At 36.7% G+C, this 21,521-nt stretch overlaps 1 protein-coding gene across 3 annotated transcripts in view; it reads left to right on the forward strand.

The window, feature by feature from the left end:
- The window catches only part of LOC111426706 (fasciclin-3-like), a 78,799-nt gene that overhangs the window by 52,729 nt on the left and 4,549 nt on the right, over positions 1 to 21,521 (forward strand). The window contains exons 1-3 of one of the 3 annotated variants that reach the window (XM_071195756.1): positions 981 to 1,223; positions 20,331 to 20,665; positions 20,869 to 21,068. In XM_071195756.1, the coding sequence (XP_071051857.1) occupies positions 20,399 to 20,665; positions 20,869 to 21,068 (467 nt within the window). In that variant the 5' untranslated portion in view covers positions 981 to 1,223; positions 20,331 to 20,398. Of the gene's footprint in view, positions 1 to 980; positions 1,224 to 1,998; positions 2,243 to 20,330; positions 20,666 to 20,868; positions 21,069 to 21,521 lie in introns of those variants that run through there. The other 2 variants (XM_023061358.2, XM_023061357.2) reach the window with 2 other exon arrangements.

Below are 21,521 nucleotides of genomic sequence, written 5' to 3' on the forward strand. Positions count from 1 at the left end.
AAAGAAGTAAGTTTATTTGAAGCAAAGTATACATCAGAATGCGTTTTTAAACAACCAACGTGATTATTTCATATGATTATACGTTCCGTGAAGTGATTTTTTCTTCCCAATTAATCGGTAAAATATCAACATAACCTAACTTTTTCCTGTCAATTGAAAACTAAATTTAAGTTAATCTGGATGATTTGCTACATTAAAAACACAGTAAGTCGATTAATTTTATTAATTTTAAAACGTTTAGTCATTATTTACCATCATTAAATTTTATTTGTTTATTTTTTAAGGAAACACCTAAAATTAAAAGATGGCATTTTTGGAGATCTTCTTTCTCCACTCAGGCTTAAAGCCATTTGGGATCTTGTCTTGAACTGGTGATTTTTGGTTTTTAAATTTACTTAGCGTTTCTTTAACATTTTCTGGTGATATTGTAATGTCGTCGTTTATTGTGATGTTATTTGGTTTGCCTTCCTGTATGCTGTCGACTTTAAACACTTCTGTTAGATACTTTATCCAAGTATTTTCCTCTATTTTATTCGTTTCTACCACGTTGACATTTCTAACAGTAATCACTTAAATTAAATCAAATTTTTGACGTTTCAAAAGCGTTCTTCTATTTAGAAGTTTTTATTAATTTAATGAATCAAAATACGTTTTTGAACACTCAAAGTACTTAATATTAATGATTTTAAATTGAATTAAATTAATCACTTATTATTTAAAAAATTTTCGTCATATAATTTTTATCGCTCCATCTAGCGGTAACCACCCGTATTAAATATTTAACATTTAAATCAATTAAACATTTATTTCTAAAGTTATAGAATTTCACGAAAAAGGTAGTTTAATTAAAACAAAGTATAAATCGAAATACGATTTAAAGTTAAAATACTTTTATTTTAAAGTGTTTAAAGAATCTTTTTAAATCAGTATTCACCCCATCTAGCGGTAAAAATATTAAATAGTACGTTTGACATTTAAATCCTGCAATTACGTTTCTTGTGATAATCATTACATTTTTCAAAGAAGTAAGTTTATTTGAAGCAAAGTATACATCAGAATGCGTTTTTAAACAACCAACGTGATTATTTCATATGATTATACGTTCCGTGAAGTGATTTTTTCTTCCCAATTAATCGGTAAAATATCAACATAACCTAACTTTTTCCTGTCAATTGAAAACTAAATTTAAGTTAATCTGGATGATTTGCTACATTAAAAACACAGTAAGTCGATTAATTTTATTAATTTTAAAACGTTTAGTCATTATTTACCATCATTAAATTTTATTTGTTTATTTTTTAAGGAAACACCTAAAATTAAAAGATGGCATTTTTGGAGATCTTCTTTCTCCACTCAGGCTTAAAGCCATTTGGGATCTTGTCTTGAACTGGTGATTTTTGGTTTTTAAGTTTACTTAGCGTTTCTTTAACATTTTCTGGTGATATTGTAATGTCGTCGTTTATTGTGATGTTATTTGGTTTGCCTTCCTGTATGTTGTCGACTTTAAACACTTCTGTTAGATACTTTATCCAAGTATTTTCCTCTATTTTATTCGTTTCTACCACGTTGACATCTCTAACGGTAATCAATTAAATTAAATCAAATTTTTGACGTTTCAAAAGCGTTCTTCTATTTAGAAGTTTTTATTAATTTAATGAATCAAAATACGTTTTTGAACACTCAAAGTACTTAATATTAATGATTTTAAATTGAATTAAATTAATCACTTATTATTTAAAAAAATTTCGTCATATAATTTTTATCGCTCCATCTAGCGGTAACCACCCGTATTAAATATTTAACATTTAAATCAATTAAACATTTATTTCTAAAGTTATAGAATTTCACGAAAAAGGTAGTTTAATTAAAACAAAGTATAAATCGAAATACGATTTAAAGTTAAAATACTTTTATTTTAAAGTGTTTAAAGAATCTTTTTAAATCAGTATTCACCCCATCTAGCGGTAAAAATATTAAATAGTACGTTTGACATTTAAATCCTGCAATTACGTTTCTTGGGATAATTACTATATTTTTCGAAGAAGTAAGTTTATTTGAAGCAAAGCATACATCAGAATACGTTTTTAAACAACCAAAGTGATTATTTCATATGATTATACGTTCTGTGAGGTGATTTTTTCTTCCCAATTAATCGGTAAAATATCAACATAACCTAACTTTTTCCTGTCAATTGAAAACTAAATTTAAGTTAAACTGGATGATTTGCTACATTAAAAACACAGTAAGTCGATTAATTTTATTAATTTTAAAACGTTTAATCATTATTTACCATCATTAAATTTTATTTGTTTATTTTTTAGGGAAATTAAAAGACGATATTTTTTGGAGATCTTCTTTCTCCACTCAGGTTTAAATCTTGTTCTTTGTCAATGATGCCTCTACTCTGTGCGCAAATTGTCGCTCCATCTTTTCCTTGGTCATCCTAGACATCGTCTATTGTCTATCTTGTCTATTTATGTATACATTCATTCTTTCTGTTATGTATTTTCCTCTATTTTATTAGTTTCTACCACGTTTACATCTCTGTTGTCTGACCGTTTCCACATTTGCTTCTGTAGGGCATAAAAAAATGATATTGTTATCAAATTACACAACATCAAATTGAATCAATCTTTTTTGGCTGATAGTTGCTACATTTTGTGTTATTTATTTATTATTTTAATAAAGTTAACTTTAATATTTTTTAATTTAGAAATATTCATGTAAGTTAAGTCCATATATCCTAAAGTAAGATGTGCTTTACTAGCGGCCGTGCACCTCATAAATAGTAAATGACGACATTACGGTCCTGCTTGCTCGTACACAACCCGCCAGCCGAGGCTAATCCAGAGATTCAGAAGTGCATATTTATGACTCGAAGCCCGGAAATTTCCTAACGTAAAGTCCAGATTGTATGTACGGGAGCATCCAGGTTTTATAGTCGAAAATATTTGTCTCGGTAAAACGGGCACGTTGCCGTCCGCATTTGAATGCCGCGGTGTCATTAAATTTACGGTTTATTGTTAAGCGGATTAAGCTTCGGGGTACCGTTGCCAACTGTTACATTCACATCATGTGTTACAACCAATTAAGCGCACTTGCATGCGACTTTTCCCCGCGTTCCACAATGAATACTTTACGCATATTGACTCAAACATTATCGAATCAAGCGGCAAACCTCGCCATCACCACCGCCTCTGGCAAACAACAACAAGAGCCGCTTAATTGTTCGAAACGTTACGGCTGAATGTCCAAATTGAAAACCCGGTTATAACAATTAGTTTCCGTATATCGATAAATACCACTTAATCCCAACATTAGCACTAAAACGTCTATTAGTTATTGAAACAACAATTTTGGTATTATTAGCCAACAAATAATGTTAGCTATTTTTGTTTTGGCATTTTTTAAGTGTACGTCAAAACATCGAAACATTTACGTTTCGAATCATGAAGCCTCGTTCGTTTTAGTACACTTTTCCGACTGTTATGTAGGTAGTCATTGTGATTTATGGACGTCCAGACCTGAATATGGACTTTAAATTTGAAATGTAGCTACTCTAAAATGGACGCGATTCCAATATTAGTTTTTCTGTCCATTAGAGGAACACAATCCATATTTTCCTTCGTACTCTAAACTTAAAAAAAATGAATTGTAATTTTTGTATATTCTCATAAAGAAAATTAGAAATTTCGTTTTACTTAATACTCTCATTACGACAGTGTATACCAAAACATATATAAAAAAGGAATATAGAACAAGAATTGCTGTAGCTTTAATGAGCACCCCATAATAAGCTAGGCGCTGGAGCTTTCTGCTTCGAGGAGTTTCAGTTCAAAGTCCACCAGGACCATTTCTCTATTAAATTTTAATGAAACACCCCTTTCGCAAGCGGGGCTTACGTGGAGCACACGTGGTTATTTTTTGCTAATTAGGCAAAGCATGTCTCACATTGTCGGCTTATATTACGGTAAAATACAAAATGTAAATATTAAACTTTCATGAAATATTGCTGACTCAAAATCGTGTAATTGGACGTATGCAACAAATAAAAGATGTCATCCCTCTTCAAGAAGCGGCAGATAAATCAATCTCCATTTTTACGACAGACGGGAGCTGGAAGTATCCTTTGGGAGTTTTGGGGGAGCGAGGGGGTATCGACCCTGACCAAACCAAACCAAACCAACGACGACGTCATTTATTATCCTTCGGCGCCAGACGAGGACAATAAAAGTTGACTATCCTGTTTACAAGCATCCCGATAATAAAAATTTTTATGAAACGCGGTTTTAATTCTGGTTTAAAAACGAATTCGAATTTATTAAAACCTTTCAATTTAAGCGACCTAGAATTTTTCAAGTAAAAATATATACGAGCGTCATAAGTCAAAAATCCGTGCGCAATATTCTAAACGTCACAACGATGATGTATGTTAATGTATTCGGGAAAACTGGACACAGGATCCGCAGCATCATCGCGCCGGATTTGATATATGGGCCGTGGTCGATAATCCGCAGTCATATTTTATGATTTATAAACGCCGGAGGTGGGCTTTTTGAGTGTAGGAGAGAACCTGAACTGTTAGCTCTTGCTACGATGACGCATAATCTCTGCGGTCTAGTTTTGAGAAACGCATAAATCTACGGACCGTTTCCGGTCAGGTACTTTTGAAAGAGGTCAAAGAATTAATTCACTTTAATCTAGAAGCTAAAGTGTTACGAATTAAAATAATAAAATCTAATTTATTGCAATTTTCATCATGACTTTAGATTTCATCACATTAACTACTAACTAAATTTGGGGGTATGGAAGAAAAGATGAGATCTTAATCATTGGAGTTGTAAAATTATGGCTGTTTGATAACACCTCCTCTGAATCCATAGAGAAGGCTCTAAACGTAAAAGATATACATCCATCGATAATCAAATAGTGTATAGCCATGTTGAAAAGTCGGCAGATGATAGCCAGTCTGGGAGGCGAGTCGCTGACTATAAAGGCGCTATCACCTCTATTATGGTGCCTGGTAGTTGATGACTTGATGAACACTCAGTGAGATGTTACCCTATGGTGGGTTCCAGGTCACAGCAACATTGAGGGTAAAGAGAAGGCGGACAAGCTGGCTAAAGAAGCAGCGAACACGCCCTGCATAGGACCCCAACCTGGCTGTGGACTACTAAAAAGCCACTTCAAACAAATAATCAACAATTGAGAGGTCTCAAAGGTAGCCTTACGCTGGAAAGAACTTTCAGGTCACAGACAAGTGAAGAGTATGATAACTCCGTCGCAAAACAAAACCAAAGAAGTTTTAATAATAATAATAATGGGCAAGGTGCAAGTCAGATTGCATGCTATTGATTACAAGATGAGGAACATCTTTTTTGTCAACATAAATACGAGCATGAATATAATATTTCGACAGAAAAACTTAGAACTACAACAAGTAAAAAATTATATGCCTTGATAGCTTGAAAAGTTATCGGAACTCCTGCAATAATATAGTTAGTTAAAACCACAGTCTCAAGTAATTTTGGTAAATCTAATCAATATGCGACGATGTCCACTTGAAGCGTATTTTAGTCCAATTTCGGTTACACCTAAGATCCCTATCCTCATTACTAATCGAGGTAACATAAATAAGCTTTTAAGTCAACGTCACGCGCAGATCGTCTTAACAATCGATACGCCTCAAGTCATGTCCCCAGTTGGAGCACGCTGGATCTCATAGACAAGTAATATCTTCTCTTCTATCACAGTTATGCTAAACTTTCCTATGATCGTAAATGTTAATGCACTTGCCCGAATAGGTCGTAAAGTTGCTCCAAATATGTTTAATGGTTTAAATCTAGACTGTGTGAAACTTACCATGGCCAGATGAAGTTTGAATATTGATTGATGATGAACCAGAGTTTGAATTTTTGCAAAAGTACAAGTTTTATCTAATAGATCAATATTTCATGAGCATGGAATTTGAATATGCATCCATGGATGGATACATAAGGCAATATTACAATCGGCGCACATTAACCTAATGTCCTTTCTTGGACAATTTAGCAATTACAATGCCTTTGGATCCGTGATTTTGGAGCAGCAGTTAGTGGAACAAAACTTGGAAAATGCTTTGTGGAAGACAACAAGTTTAGTACCCATCTTAACCCAAAAAAACATATTCTTTAGAAAAACGAAGATTAGCTCTATAGTGTCTTCTATGGTAAGTTCAGGAACACTAGCCGGTCTAAATATACTTAGATCTCTTTCTGAAATTCTTCTTGTAATTGTACGTCCACTAACACTAACTAATAATACTGAGGTTGGACACTGAGGTTGGATACTGAGATACACCGAATGTTGTAGTGATATGACGTTGACTATTTAAACTTACAGCTCTAACTGATTCATTAGCATTTAATGGTTTTTTTTAACAGAACTGTCGAGAAATCAACTGGTCTGGTTTGGATGACAACATCTCGACTTCCGTCGTTTTGATTCACTATTTGGCTTCTTATCATCATATTTATGCGGATGACATCTGACTCTTTAAGCTATCATTTAAATAATAAGCTGGCTTCTAAATTGACTTCTGTTATTCTGGAATAAAGAGCATAAAACATTTTATATCAAAGATCTTCACTTCTTCAAAGACTACTAAACTAGCATTGTTATACATATAGAGTGTTTTCCAAAAATCATAACAACGAGATCTATAGGACTGGAATTTTTCAATTTAAATCAAACTTAAATCCTAAGACCTTCATCTTCATAAAACTCTAAGTTACTCAACAATGAACCAAGTTGTGTTTTGTGCCAATTTCATTGTTCAAGTCCAAACGAGACAGTAATCTCGCGCTCATGTTTTCGCAAGTTTTTACGTTCGTTTGGCGAATGTCCGTATTGCGATGCACTTTTACTGCCGAATTTATTGACCCGTATAAGTTAACTAAACCCGGTCTGGAAACGCAACGTAAATCGTATAACGACTAGTAGAAATGGAAACAGAAAGAGGGTGTGTGCTCGTGTGGGAAAGAGAGAAATTTCGTGTTATGGGATGAATTTGCTATCCCCTGAAATAGCGTACGGCTTAATGAAAAACCGAACTTAATTCCGTTTTAAATGGATGTCCAATTTCGCATTTGGACGAGAAACGTGAAACGTTTATGGGTTTCCCGTCTGGCGAATCTCTACTAATTTGGCTCTCTGGTGTGGTGAACGTGCTTGCCAAAATGTCTAAATGAGTAATTGTCTATGTGTCAGTTAAAGAGCGACGAGATCAAAAGTGTTTTCTAAAGCAACGAAATATAAAGGAGTGGTAATAAAAGATCGTTTCTCTAAGCTTAATGAGAATCTAACGATGCGGCGTCGTTATTTTATATCAAAGAACGCAATCATTAAAGTGAACGTAAAACATCCCTTTTTTGAATGTAAATACTTTTTGTAATCAAATTTTAACCATCATCATTACCAACGACTATTTTATTGTTAAATCGATACTCTAAAAACAAAATTGTATAGAAACATCAACTGTATTATTATACTTCGTTGTTGTAAACATTTAAACGACACCAAAAGTGGATCAAACCGTTCCATTCGAGCACAAATACCGACAGAGCGATCGAAACGACGTCTATAAAAGAAAGTATGGGGAGGATTTGGCCCCAGTTTCGTATGGAACGACCGTTTATTGACCCCCAACGTTAAAACTTTCGCGGGGGTGAAGTCTGCAACATCAGCCATATTTTACTGATGGCGCCACAGATCCTGCATCCCAACCCCCCAGGTTTTTACTTGTTTACACAAACCAGGGATTGTCTGGCCCGAAGAATTCGCACACACACGTGATTTTTCCCAAACGTCACAAACATCGTTGTTTCCACCATTTTAAGCATCAACTAACAACAAAAAAAAATTATTTTAGTGATTTTGTAAATTAGGTAAATTGACATAATTGAATGACAGCCAAAAATGACAATGTCAATGTCAGTTACTTAAATCGAATAAGAAGTTGTAAATTCTTTTATCTACGACTGCTTGGATAAGTCATCATTTGAAGTGATTTGAGTTACATAATGAAGTTCATTACCACACTAGTTTCATTACGTAACGCATTTTTAGCCCAATTAGAACAAATTTAATTTATTGAAACGAGCAAGAATACAAAAGAAAAAGTGCTATTATAAGACTATTTGGTATAAACATCAAATTAACTGTAATTTTTAGCAGTGGTAGATAAAATGTTGTATATCACACGTGGGCTAGAGCATAATTACAGTACTCGTGTGATTACAATTCTTCTTCAGTGATTACACTAGTACAGTAATTATGTTTCTAGCCCACTTGTAATATAAATACCACTATAATTAAAATCACGTTCCTTTTTTTTAATTTATTTTAGCTTTAACAATAAAGATCATCATGGTTTGTTCAGTGTTAGTTCACGGTTGGTACATTTTTCAACGAGATACTACCCCTTAACAAGGAAGTTCCATTGTGTGCACAGAAATTCTCCAAGTGCCGTCGCATCGCATCCGCATTTTTTTTGCTGTGTTCATCTCTTTCTTATTCTCGCTCGGGATATATTATTTTCCTTTTTCGAGTTTTCTCCGTTGCAATAAATTCGCGACTTCAAAGAAAAGACACCTCATAGGGTGGGGAGAGAGAGAGACTTTTCTTCACCTTATCTGTTCCGCAAATACGAGGGGAAAGAGGAGAGAAGCTCAAAAGTAAAACCGCCCGCGGAGTTTAAAACCGAGTTTAACCGTTATAAATCTCGAAACGCCTGAAGGCGCGTGGTAAACCGGCGAGGTTGCCTTTACCACATAAATTCTCTAGGAAAACGGTTTAGATAATGCAGTGGTGCAGTACGCGTTATTATTGTCTCTAAACCGGATACCTTAACGCTGGATATCTAGATTTAGATAACCAATATTAATTCCAAACGGGATCGGAATTCAATTAAGACCCTTTGAATTGGTAGTGAGGCGAGTTGAGCTTTATCAGAACCTCGACTTTATAATTAACCTATTTTTCTGGAAACGCGGGGAAGTTTTTAAAAAGTTCGTGATGTTCCTTATTAAAATTCTGCCTTATTAAATTCCGCCCAGGCTTTCTTAGATTAGCGAAATTGTAGGTTAATTGAACACAAACCCTACGGTAATTAAAGAAAACTTCCTTTATCTTCTCCATTCAATCCATTAGTTACATCTTATTAGTTTTTAATTTTCAAATAAATTCGTTTAAATTGATTTTTAATCTTCGCCTGACTGTGTCCTGGAAGTTTTGGCTACCTTTGAGTTCTCCCATGTGTTAACTGTAATCATGTCATTTACTAACGCAGAAGGATATGGTATGTTATGGATTTATTTTCAATGTTTCGAATATGATGCAATTGCATGGCGAGAATATGCAATGCAGTTACCACAAAGAAAGACAATATTCTGAAGACGTGTTTTTAAGATTGGCTAAGCGATTACGGAAAACTGGCAACGTGTAGCCCATTTTGACACAACTCTTCGCCTTATCGTTGTTGAGATGCAGCCGTTCCATATCCTTAATGGGACACCCGGTATGTGGCTTTGTAGCAGCGCAATATGTGTGATGGAACTAATATGCTGAGTTTTGGCTTGTATGCAGCTTATTCCTGCCATTACTTTTTGACAGTTATCGATTTGGGAGCGGTAGTTTTGCCCTTAACCTTACTTTTGGAACTTTCCTGGCCTTTACTTTTCTTGGGGTTCTCGGAAGATCTGGAGAGTACAAGCTGACCTCGATCGTCTGAGAATAGTACGTTTCGTCCCTCTGCATTAGCCCACTGAACATGATCTCGTGCAAATTGTAATTGAGCAACACGATGTTCTCGAAGCAACTGTGGTCCAGTTGTTGATCTCTGTGATCACGTTCACCCGACGCGCTTGCTCCAGACGATTTCTTATCTCAACTACTGTGGTATGTGTTGATTTCTTAACACGGTCGTTACAATATATCGATCCTTACGGGGTTGTGCGTCTTCTTCCTGACCCAGGTCGCCTGATGAAGGTGCTAGTCTGCCGAAATCTTTGAATGGCGCGACAAAGCGACGATAGGGCGGAGGGGGGCGTCTGGTTTATGAATCTTCGGTAGTCCATAAGTTCTTGGTGGTACCGGCGCCTGCACAAACAATCCTTTCTGCTGGAATTCCTGTGGATTTTATCAGGTCCTTCATTTTCCTTACGATTCTGTCTGTTTGGTCCTTCTTGATCTTCCTGTAGGTGCCTGGGTTCAGGAGGTTCATCACTTTGTCGTCAAGTTCTTTCTGGTCCATAACAACGGTGGCATTCCCCTTGTCTGCTGGTAACACGACGATTTCTGATTTTTCTTTAATAGACCGGAGTGCCTTCTTTTCACCAATCGTCAAGTTGGATTTCGGTGGTTTTGCTGACTTCAGTACTCTCGCAACTTCTTGTTAGATCTCTTCTAACTCTAACTCTTAGATCTTTAGTGTTTTTTTTAGGGCATCCTTCGAACAGCCGCTTCCACCTGGCAGATGATTTCCTCTTTCGGAACCTTCTTCGGGACGACTGCGTAGTTCAATCCTTTGGCGAGCCCAGTGGTTTCATCTTTTGTTAGTGGGATACTCGATTTGTTAATGACGATTGGTAAACTATTACTTTTCTTCATTTGTATCCGACGTTCCAGGGATTCAAACTTCTTGATGTGCGCGTCACGGGTCTTCTGGAATTCACGATCAGCCTTCTCCATTGTTAGTCTGTCTACTTTATCCCAGTCTTCTCCGGACATAAAATTGGAAAGTGAGAGGTGGAGTTGTAGTAACCTCTCACGTATTTTCTGTAGATCATTGAAAGTCTTGTGGATTCTTTCTCGTAGTAGTGCTTGTTCTGTCCTAATCAAGATTCTACGTGCTGCAGCGGAGTCGATGTGGTGCTTCACCTTCAAGAAGGTTGGCGAGAAAAATACCATCCTTCGAGAAAGATGCTTCATCGGTAAACAGAACTTCGGCTCCAAACTTAGGATTTTGAGCTATTTTACACTGTTGGAAATAATTCACGAGCACACCATGTATAATCTGAACGCGTGTGTCTAGCGCGATAAAATTTGGTATGGAAGTAGTACTAAAGTAGTGTAACTTACTCTCACATGGAGAGCGGTACAACTCTGCTGGGAGGAGAAACATCAATAGCGAGAGTATCCCCCGTGAGCTTCGCGTACCATCGCTACACGACGTGGCATGGAGTCTATAAGTCGCTGTATTGTAGCGAGAGGGATGGCCAACCATGCCACCTCAACTCGCCTCCATAGCTCCTCAACGTTAGCCGAGGATGCCCGATAACGTAGAAGTCTCCGACCAGTCATGTCCCAAACATGTTCGATCGGATTCAGATGCGGAAACCGAGCTAGCCATGGAAGCATTCGTATACGGTGCTCTTCCACAAAGGTCTGTACAACACACCCGATGTGCTGTCGTACGTTGTCGTGCATGTATAGCAGACCTGGGAGCCGCCGAACGTAGGGAAGCACAACGGACCGTAGCACCTCATCTACGTATCGTTGACCCGTCATGGTCTGCTATACACGCAGCAGACGTGTACGTCCACCATATGTAATCACACCCCATACCATAATGCTCGGTTGTCGGTGGATAGGGCGTCCTTGCACACACTGCTCGAGTAGACGATCACCACGGGTCCGACTAACTAAAATTCGCGCATCACCGGTGCTCAATTCGAATCTTGATTCGTCGGAAAACAAAATGTCCCTCTACTCGGCAACCTACTAATGCCTAGTGTCGACCCACTCGTGACGTATGCTGCGGTGCTCGAGTGTTACTGGAATCCGCTGTATCGCACGACGCGCGCAATCCACTATCTACCAAACGCCATCGTACAGTTCGCGTAGTGAGTGCGCCTTCCCCTGCCGGTGGCCAAACAGCTCCAAGTTGCCTTGAGGAGGACACACACGGCGCTAAAGCGCTGAGCACAAGAGCGCGATCCTCGTGTGCTGGTGACGAGCAGGGTCGTCCCGGCCGCGGCTCAAGGTACCTATGTCCTACCTCAGACCATTCTCGCCATGCCCGTTGCACTGCCGATAACGACCGCTCGAGACGACGCGCAATTTCACAGAACGATACACCCTCAATGTGCATACCCACAAACATTCCTCGCTCAAACTCGCTTAAGTAACGCGATCGCCCATCCACTGCGCACAGAGTACGATAACAATGTGGTACCTCACATCACACTAAAAACTTTATTTAGAAAAATCTTGCAGAACAGAAATTTAATTTAATCTGTCAAAACATAATTAGATTGATTAAAATCGATAACGTTGAGTGTGTTTTAAAATCATTTTATTTCTTCATTATATAGTAAATAAAATTATCTTTAATAGTTATCTAATATATCTAGAACGAGTTCTTTAACAACAATTGTAGCATTTTCAATGCGACAAATGTATCGCATCAAGAACACAAGCAGCATAACGAGTGCTGCATCCATCTTCCACCATAGCCACTACCTGAGCAACTACTGCAGAACTTAAAGGCATTTTTCTTGTCTATCAACAGTCAACGACGTTAACAACACTAAACGTCACTGAAATGTTCTCGTCAATTTCCATGGTTTGGTTTAATTTCTGATGGTGCTGCCGAAGAAGCTGCGTTATCCTTTAGAGCTTGTAACTTTGGTGTTAACAATAATAGGGAGTTGAACAAAAAACAGAAGTGATCACAACAGACGACACTACAAACTCCTTGTGTTTTAAATTAATTTCTTTTGTCCGTGCACCCCAGAGCAAGCATCAAAGTGTAGGAAGAAAACACTCATTAGCGTTATTCCCCATTGCTGAAATTGAAGAGCTCCAAAATGGGGAAGGCACCTACAGAAAATTGACGAATGGTAGACATTCAAAAGTTATTTCAGTTTGAAACTGGTCATCAAATTATCAAAAATTATTATCAAAAAATCATAAGAAGCTTTTTGGGAATGAAAAAATGATTTTTGGTTGTATTGATATTAACAGAAACATTTTTAGAGTTTCTATTATGTGACAAAACTCGAATTTTTTTTTATAAATAAACCACGTTTCCAATTAATTTTTGTTTGTTGATTTCGTCGTTTTGATAGTTTCATTAACATTCGATGAATTCTCGAAATAGCTGCACAAAAATTTAAATTCGTCCTATTACTGCGATATTCGAGGTATTTATCCATTCAACGAAAAGCAAAAAAAAATATATCGAAAATAAATTTCTCTCGTATTTGTTTAATAATAGAACCTATGGCCCCGCTTTTGAACTCCCATACCGGATATATTAAATTTACTGCTCAATAAAAGTCCGCGTATTCACATCGAAATATTGCACCAAACGACCAAGATTACATATTCAAACAATAAAAATATCGGTATCAATATTCGCTTTATTTTATCATGCGATAATTATGAAATTATAAAATTTTCAATTAATTTTGTGCCATGTTCTACTTGTTATGCACGCTAGAACGAGTTATCCAGAACACGCCATTAAATTCGAATAAAGAACACCATGTAAACCTAGGTTTTATAAATACATTCAACGGGTTAATACCAAGCTTACAACGAGATAACGTACACGTTATCCTTATTAGTTTTTTAAACACAAAACCACAAAAGAATAAATTAATTAAACGATTTTAGATTAATTTATACAATTTAATTTCCTCAGTGGAGGAGGCTGTTTACAAATACTCCTCTTGCTATAAAAATGCAGGAGAATTTTCTCGTCGGTGTTATTTCCGAGATCCTAAATCCTTTTTCTTTCTTTCATCCTGCGGCGGGACCGAACAGTCCTTTACAGTCAGAATGGTATTGACCGTGGAGGTCCTTGTTTAATTAATGTACACTTCGTGCGTTCGGGCGGGTTTAATTTAGTTAACAGGTTCTCTTTTAGTTGAACTCGTCCTGTTGAGCGATACAGCTGGATTACAGGATGTAGACATCTCGTGTAGTTTTATTTTCAAGGATTAGTACTCTCACAAGGACGAAGATTAACGCCTCCGAAACTGGGAATTTCTCGTTTTGTATATATAATCTTGTACCTTAATACTTTACTGAGATATTCGAATTATATAAGTTTTCATAAGCGGGTTATATCTCAAAAAATTATTAAAATTATTATTACTATATTTTTCTCTCTATTCTTGATGTTAATGAAATATGCTGATACAAAGACAAAGCTCAATGAAATACTATTATACTCTGTACGAAGAGTGTAATAATGAGATCAAAAAACACGAGAAAGAAATGAAAAATTCTTACAAAATAAAAAAAAAAAAAATCTAATTCTTTACTGAAAAGTTCCTACAACAAGTTATTACTTGGCGTTTTTTACTGTTCTCCTCTTGTTAACTACTTTGATCAATTGGAGGAAACCCTTGAGAGACACTCTTTTAATTATAACACTATTCTTCTGATGGGAGATTTCAATACTTGTTTGCTAAAAAATGACTTACGGAGTGACAAACTTCGCTTCATTACTTCCTCATTTAATTTGACCATCCTGCCCTCACAACCAACTCATCATCTTCCAACTTCGCATTCGCTTCTGGATCTTACTATTACGACTCGTGCGAGCAGCATACTTATGCATGGTCAGCTCCCTGCTCCTCAATTTTCCAATCACGATCTAATTTACTGTGCAGTGCAGATACGACAACATATTTTCTCGCAACGCATTATTTCCGTTCGTGATCTGGGTCGTATTGATAACGATTTGCTGTTGTCTGATGCGCAGAGGATCGATTGGCTCCCGCTTTATCGAATGGCCGATATTGATGGCAAGGTTGACTACTTCAACTCTAAACTTATCAATCTCTATGACAAGCATGCCCCACTCAGACGACGTAGGGTGAGACATTCGCCCGCACCCTGGTTAAGTGATGAGATAAGATCACTGATTTAAACGTATTCCAAATACTATTAATCGTGAAAACTATAGGATCTTGCGTAACCGTTGCAATCACCAATGTAGAAATGCCAAAAAATTGTATTTCTACCGGAGACTATCCAATGCTAATCCGAGGACGTTTTGGAGGTTGATGCGTTCCTTAGGGGCGGTTGAGTCTCCCTCTGTTCGGGCTGCTTGTGATGTGGATTCATTGACGAGGTTTTTTGCTAACCCACCTCTGCTCATTAGTGGTGATGACAACTATTTCTGAAATTCTTGCCTCATCTAAATCCTCCTCTTTCTCCTTTGTCCTGGTCACAGCGTCAGAAGTCCGCGATGCCTTGAATCACTCGAGGTCTACGAGTGTGGGAGCTGATGGAGTTGGTCTCAAACTTCTTGTTCTTACTCATATTACCCACATTTTTAACTTCTCCATTGAACGATCCTCATTCCCTTCAATCTGGAAGGTTGCTCGTGTTGTCCCTATACCTAAATCCAAGAGTCCCTCAAGTTTAAATGATTTTCGCCCTATCTCCATTTTATCTGTTCTATCTAAAGCTATCGAGCGCCTTGTTTATCTACAAGTTCAAGAGTATTTACAAGAATTTAACTTGCACAACGACTTTCAATCGGGTTTTCGTAAGGGTCATAGCACGACAACAGCGCTTATTAAGATTACAGATGATATTAGGTATGCTTGCGACAAACGTTGTGTTACCATCCTTGTATTACTTGATTTCAGCAAGGCGTTCGATTCGGTTGATCACGATCTTTTGTTGGCGTCACTAGCTGCCCTTGGATTTACCTCTTCATGTTTATCTTGGTTTCAATCTTACTTTTCCTGTCGTTCCTTGTGTGTGCGTGCTGATTCTGCTCTCTCGTCTGCTTGTGATATTAAATGTGGTGTACCCCAGGGTAGTGTGTTGGGTCCGTTGCTCTTTTCGATTTTTATTAATGCCGTCACCCACTGTATTTCTTGTAATTATCATGTGTATGCTGATGACCTCCAAATTTACACTACGACAACTATTATTGATTTTCCAGAAGCTATTGGACGTCTTAATCATGACCTTTCCAATATTTTGGATTGGTCCAAACGTTATGGCCTTAAATTAAATATTGCTAAAACTCAAGCAATTGCGTTTGGCAGTCGACCTTTACTGGCAAAGCTGAATAATTTTTCATCCATTCACTTAATGCTTGACGGAGACATTATTCAGCTGTCAGACATGGTTAGAAACCTTGGGGTGGTTATGGATTCTACAATGTCCTGGAAACCTCAAATTCAATCCGTCTGCAGAAAGGTATATTGATTATGCTGACACGGCATATCCTGATCTTTCGGTAACATTACGAAACAAACTGCAAAGACTTCAAAACAACTGCATACGGTATATCTTTGATCTCGAGAGATCTCAACACATAACCCCATACCGTAATTATTTGCAGATATTAAGCTGTCAGAACCGTAGATTGTTTCGTATATTAACTATGTTATATACTGTTCTTCACAATCAAACCCCAAGGTATTTGTATTGTATATTTCAACGCTTGTCGTCGCATGGTTTACTTACTAGATCTCAGTTAGATTCTGTGCTTATGTTCCCGACCCATAGTACCAAGATTTACCATAAATCGAGATCCGTAATATTCCTCACCTTGTAACATTTAAAAACCACCTAAAACGTCATTTATTGGCTCTCCAAGTATCTTCCTAAAAACTTTTTCTTCTCCCTTTTCTTCTCTTCTCTTCTTCTACTTTTCTTCTCATCTCTTCTTCTTTTATTCCAGCAATTATCATTCTGCACCGTTTTTGGTGACCATAAGTTTAGCATAGCAGCTTGCCGTTCATTTATTGTTTTTCTATATAACTTAGTATACTGCTGATTGATTGGGTTGTTTGGAAGATATCGCTTACGCGATAAATCGACCCTTTTGCCCGTATTTATGTATTAAGTTAAATTGCAATGAACTCAAAAACCGTGATGACTAGAAAAATTCTACGTGCACCATTGGATTCCACGTGCAAAAATCTATTAGAACCCGTTTTTACTTTCTTACTAATTTTCCGGATAGCTGAGATGCAGGAGGTGTCTGAAAATCGTAAATTTCAAACACTCCCTGTATATCAAAAACGAAAAGGGCTATGAAAATTTGACTTGCGCCATTGTAAGTTTCACAAAAAAGTAGCTCAGGTTCGCGAAATCCGCAACTTTCTATTTTTCATAATAACTGAGATATCCTGCAAACTCATCGAAATTTGGACACCTGTACAATTGTACCGAAACGGTAACACTGATCATATCTCACCTTTAAACCGTATTTGCAACTTTTTATCTTTCTTATCTTGGATGCTTACACATTGGATGTTAATAATAATCTGGTATTTTTAAGTATTAATTTGAGAATTTGTTTTTCGATTATGACAACTGTTTATTTTCTTTGGTGTTAGATACTTTGCAATTCAGTTTTTCGGATTAATGTTAAGTTACAGTCTTAGTAGTATTGTTTTTAGTTTGTAGAACCTTTGTAATTGGGGTTAGAAGATGTTTACAAATACTCCTCTTGCTATAAAAATGCAGGAGAATTCTCGTCCGTGTTGTTTCCGAGATCCTAAATCCTTTTTCTTTCTTTCATCCTGCGCCAAATAAATAAATGAATGCAAATAAATAATGGAAATAAATAAATTAAATATTAGATAACCAATGGTATACTGGAAGTACTCTTAGGTTCAACGGTTTTCACAAACACTCGCAATTTAAAACTCCATATTTAAGAAAACTTTTCAAAAATGCTTAACTTTTTTATTCCATTGCCAAATTAATTTATAGTGTTTCGGAAGAAAGTTAGATAGGTGTGCGAGGTTTCTGACAGGAAAGTTGAGGAAAATATTATAAAGGCTGGAAAATAGGTACAATTTTGTAGTAAGACATATTAAGATGAATGATTTGAAAGACTTATGGGTATGATCTTGAATTGATTGCTTCCGTAGTCACAGAACTTTGGTTTCTTTCACAATAAAGTACCATTCCGAGTTGGGAGACATCCCGAGCTTTCTAACGTTTTCCATCACATCATCTTTCCATATTTTTTTTGGTCTTCCTCCAGCTCTCTGTCCTTGTAGTCTCCATTCTGCAAATCTTCTCACTCCTCTCTCTCCCTGCATCGTTTCCAAATATCCCAGCCATACTATTTTCTGCACTTTAATGTGTCGTTCTATGTCTTCTTCGTTCTATGTTCCATGAGCTGGTACAATTCGTTGCTCATTCTTAACCTTGCATCGATCGTATCTTGATATCTAGTGCTTATTATTGTTACTATATTTTTCTCTCTACTCTTGATGTTAATGAAAGTACTCTTAGGTTCAACGGCTTTCACAAACACTCCCAACTTAAAACACCATATTTAAGAAAACTTTTCAAAAATGCCCAACTTTTTTATTCCATTGCCAAATTAATTCATAGTGTATCGGAAGAAAGTTGGATAGGTGTGCGAGGTTTCTGACAGGAAATTGAGGAAAATATTAGAACGAGTTATTTCACCATAAAGGCTGGAAAATAGGAGGACACTTTAAATGTATATACACTGGGTTTCAAAAGAAATGAACCACCCCGAAGGAAAAGATGCAGAACTTCAAAATTACGTAGAAATAGTTAGTGCCTAGAGACAAACAAATGATTAAATTTTCATAAACTCTTATACATTCAGTAACCCTTCGTGGCATGCTCAAATCAGATGGTCGATTGCCTCTTGGGACAGCTCATTCCAGACTACCTGCAGCTGTTGACGTAATTCCTCTAAAGTGTTGGGAGGATGGGGTAATCGACGCAATTTTCTGTGCATCATATCCCAGACATGTTCAATAGGGTTTAAGTATATACGGGAATAAGGGATCTTGCTGACCAAGGCAATTGAACATTGTTTTGTGCTAGGAACTCTAACGTTACGTGAGCAATATGAGGTCGCGCATTATCGTGTTGGAAGACGGGCTCTGGAAAGTCTTGAAGGAAAGGCACCGGGTCTTCGAACTCATGACATTTTTGAGACACTAACTTTACTAATGCAATGACAACAATCACAAACAAACGGCGAACTACTCCGAAAAATACTATTCAACAACACGTAATTTCAGGACCTAACAGACAGATAATTTCTATCAGCTGTGGCAGATGACCGTCAAAATTTAATCATTTGTTTGTCTACATGGACTAACTGATTCTACATAATTTCAAAGTTCTTCGCCTACTCCTACGGGGCGGTTCATTTCTTTTGAAAAGCAGAATAGATGACCCGTGGGGACCAGAATAGGTACAATTTTGTAGTAAGACATATTAAGATGAATGATTTGAAAGACTTATTGGTAAGATCTTGAAGGAATTGCTTTCGTAGTCACAGGAGATTGAGATGGACGGAGAACGTGATGTTCTTCTCCTTTTAGTCCTACAGTCCTCTATGAAGTTTGCAAGCTTTCTAATGTTTTCCATCACATCATCCTTCCATATTTTTTTTGGTCTTCCTCCAGCTCTCTGTTCTTGTGATCTCCATTCTGCAAATCTTCTCACTCCTCTCTCTCCCTGCATCGTTTCCAGATATCTCAGCCATACTGTTCTCTGCGCTTTTATGTGTCGTTCCATGTCTTCTTCGTTCTATATTCCATGAGCTGGCTCATTCTTAATTTCTAGTGCTTATTACTATATTTTTCTCTCTACTCTTGATGAAAGTACTCTTAGGTTGAACGGTTTTTACAAACACTCCCAACTTGAAACTCCATATTTAAGAAAACTTTTCAAAAATGCCTAACTTTTTTATTCCATTGCCAAATTAATTCATAGTGTTTCGGAAGAAACTTAGATAGGTGTGCTTTCTGACAGGAAAGTTGTATCTTGTGTTTCTAGTGGTTTTGAATTTCAATTAACTGCTTACTATATTACACTATTTGACTACTACTTTGTCTTCTTCCTCTAAATATCCAATTTCCTATCACATTGAGTTTATAATCTAATCATAATAGATTTGTAAAAATCTAATTACATCTTACGAGATTAAATACATCATTTTATGACGAAACGAGAATTTTAGTAATTAATAAAACGCGAATTCAATGGAAAAACACATAAAGGGCCGCAATCTTGATAAAAGCTTTCAAGGGAAATCGGTCGTTTAGATGAGAAACGATGGTCCATGAAGGGATTGGACGATATATTTTATTAGGAAGAGAGGGGTCCGACAACTTCACTCCCGTTCCTTCGTCACTGATTTATTCGGGGGTGTTTACCCTTATCGTGCTTTGTAAGTCGTTTTATGGGTCCCTAAAAAGAAATCCCGAGGGTGTACACAAAAAGTATCTGCTCACCTAATTCTATTAGTTTAAGTATAAATTTAAAAAAATTATTGTATTTATTTATTTTTCTTTTTGTTATAGGTGGTTTGGGATTGAGAGATGTCAACGTTATCATCCCTTTATCGATCGAAAGAGGAGACAAGGCAATAATGAAATGTCTATACGATTTAGAAGGCGAAGCTTTGTATGCCGTGAAATGGTACAAAGGAGGAAAAGAATTTTTTCGATACGCCCCCAAAGAAACACCGTCGATGAAGCATTTTCCTATAGCCGGGTTGAGGGTAATCGAATACGAATCGAATGCTACTCAAGTTGTTCTCGACAACGTTCAATTGGAGAATAGCGGGGATTATCTCTGTGAAGTTACCGCTGATGGTCCCGGGTTTTATACTAGAGAAGTTAACGGAGAACTACAAGTAAGTTCGCAAAAAAATTAATAAAGAAATAATTAAGGGAAAAGTGTTGTTGTCAATATGGTGGGTTAAACTGTAAATTCCCGAGTTTTTCTATTTCACCAGGTGCCACCAAACAAATTGTGTAAATATGTTCTTTCATCGCACGCACGAGTTCGAATCGATTTTTTCGAAAAAAAAGTAATGCTATTTATAACCCGTTTCAGGTTGTTATTTCACCGAGAGAAGACCCGAAAATAACGAAAATAAACACTAAATACCGCGCGGGGGAAGCATTAGTTGGACAATGTACATCAAAAGATTCTAAACCAGCCGCGAATTTAACATGGTATATCAATGGAAAGCCGGCCAAACAAATCCACACAAGACATCAAAAACCAAAAACGAATGAATTTGGATTAGAAACGTAAAATTAACCTATGCGAAGTTAGCCCCCAATTAGATATGATTTTATATTTTCACCTCTCAACCGAGCGGAAGTCATTACTCGTAAACGATGTACTCGATTATTTAGGTCTATAGTCCATAGTTTTTTCTATCGAAATGATAAAACGCTCGATCTTAATTCCATTTGCTGGATTTTATTCAGTATCGTCTTCTTCAAGCACCTCGCAAGCAAGGAAAGTAGCTAAAACGGGCTATTAATAATAATTATTTATTCCCAAAAAAACATAAAGTTACAGGTCGTGTTTTGATTTCTCGTACTGTAGTTATGTAACTCCTCTCAACATAATATACCATTCAAATTTTCTTTTACGAACATCAAACATTTATAAATGTACAACGAGTAAACGGACATTATTTCTGATTTTATAAAAAGTGGCCTACATCTTTCTAGTTGATTAGCTTTGAATAGCGT

The sequence above is a fragment of the Onthophagus taurus genome, chromosome 5 (assembly GCF_036711975.1).
Source record: "Onthophagus taurus isolate NC chromosome 5, IU_Otau_3.0, whole genome shotgun sequence".
Taxonomy (NCBI): domain Eukaryota; kingdom Metazoa; phylum Arthropoda; class Insecta; order Coleoptera; family Scarabaeidae; genus Onthophagus; species Onthophagus taurus.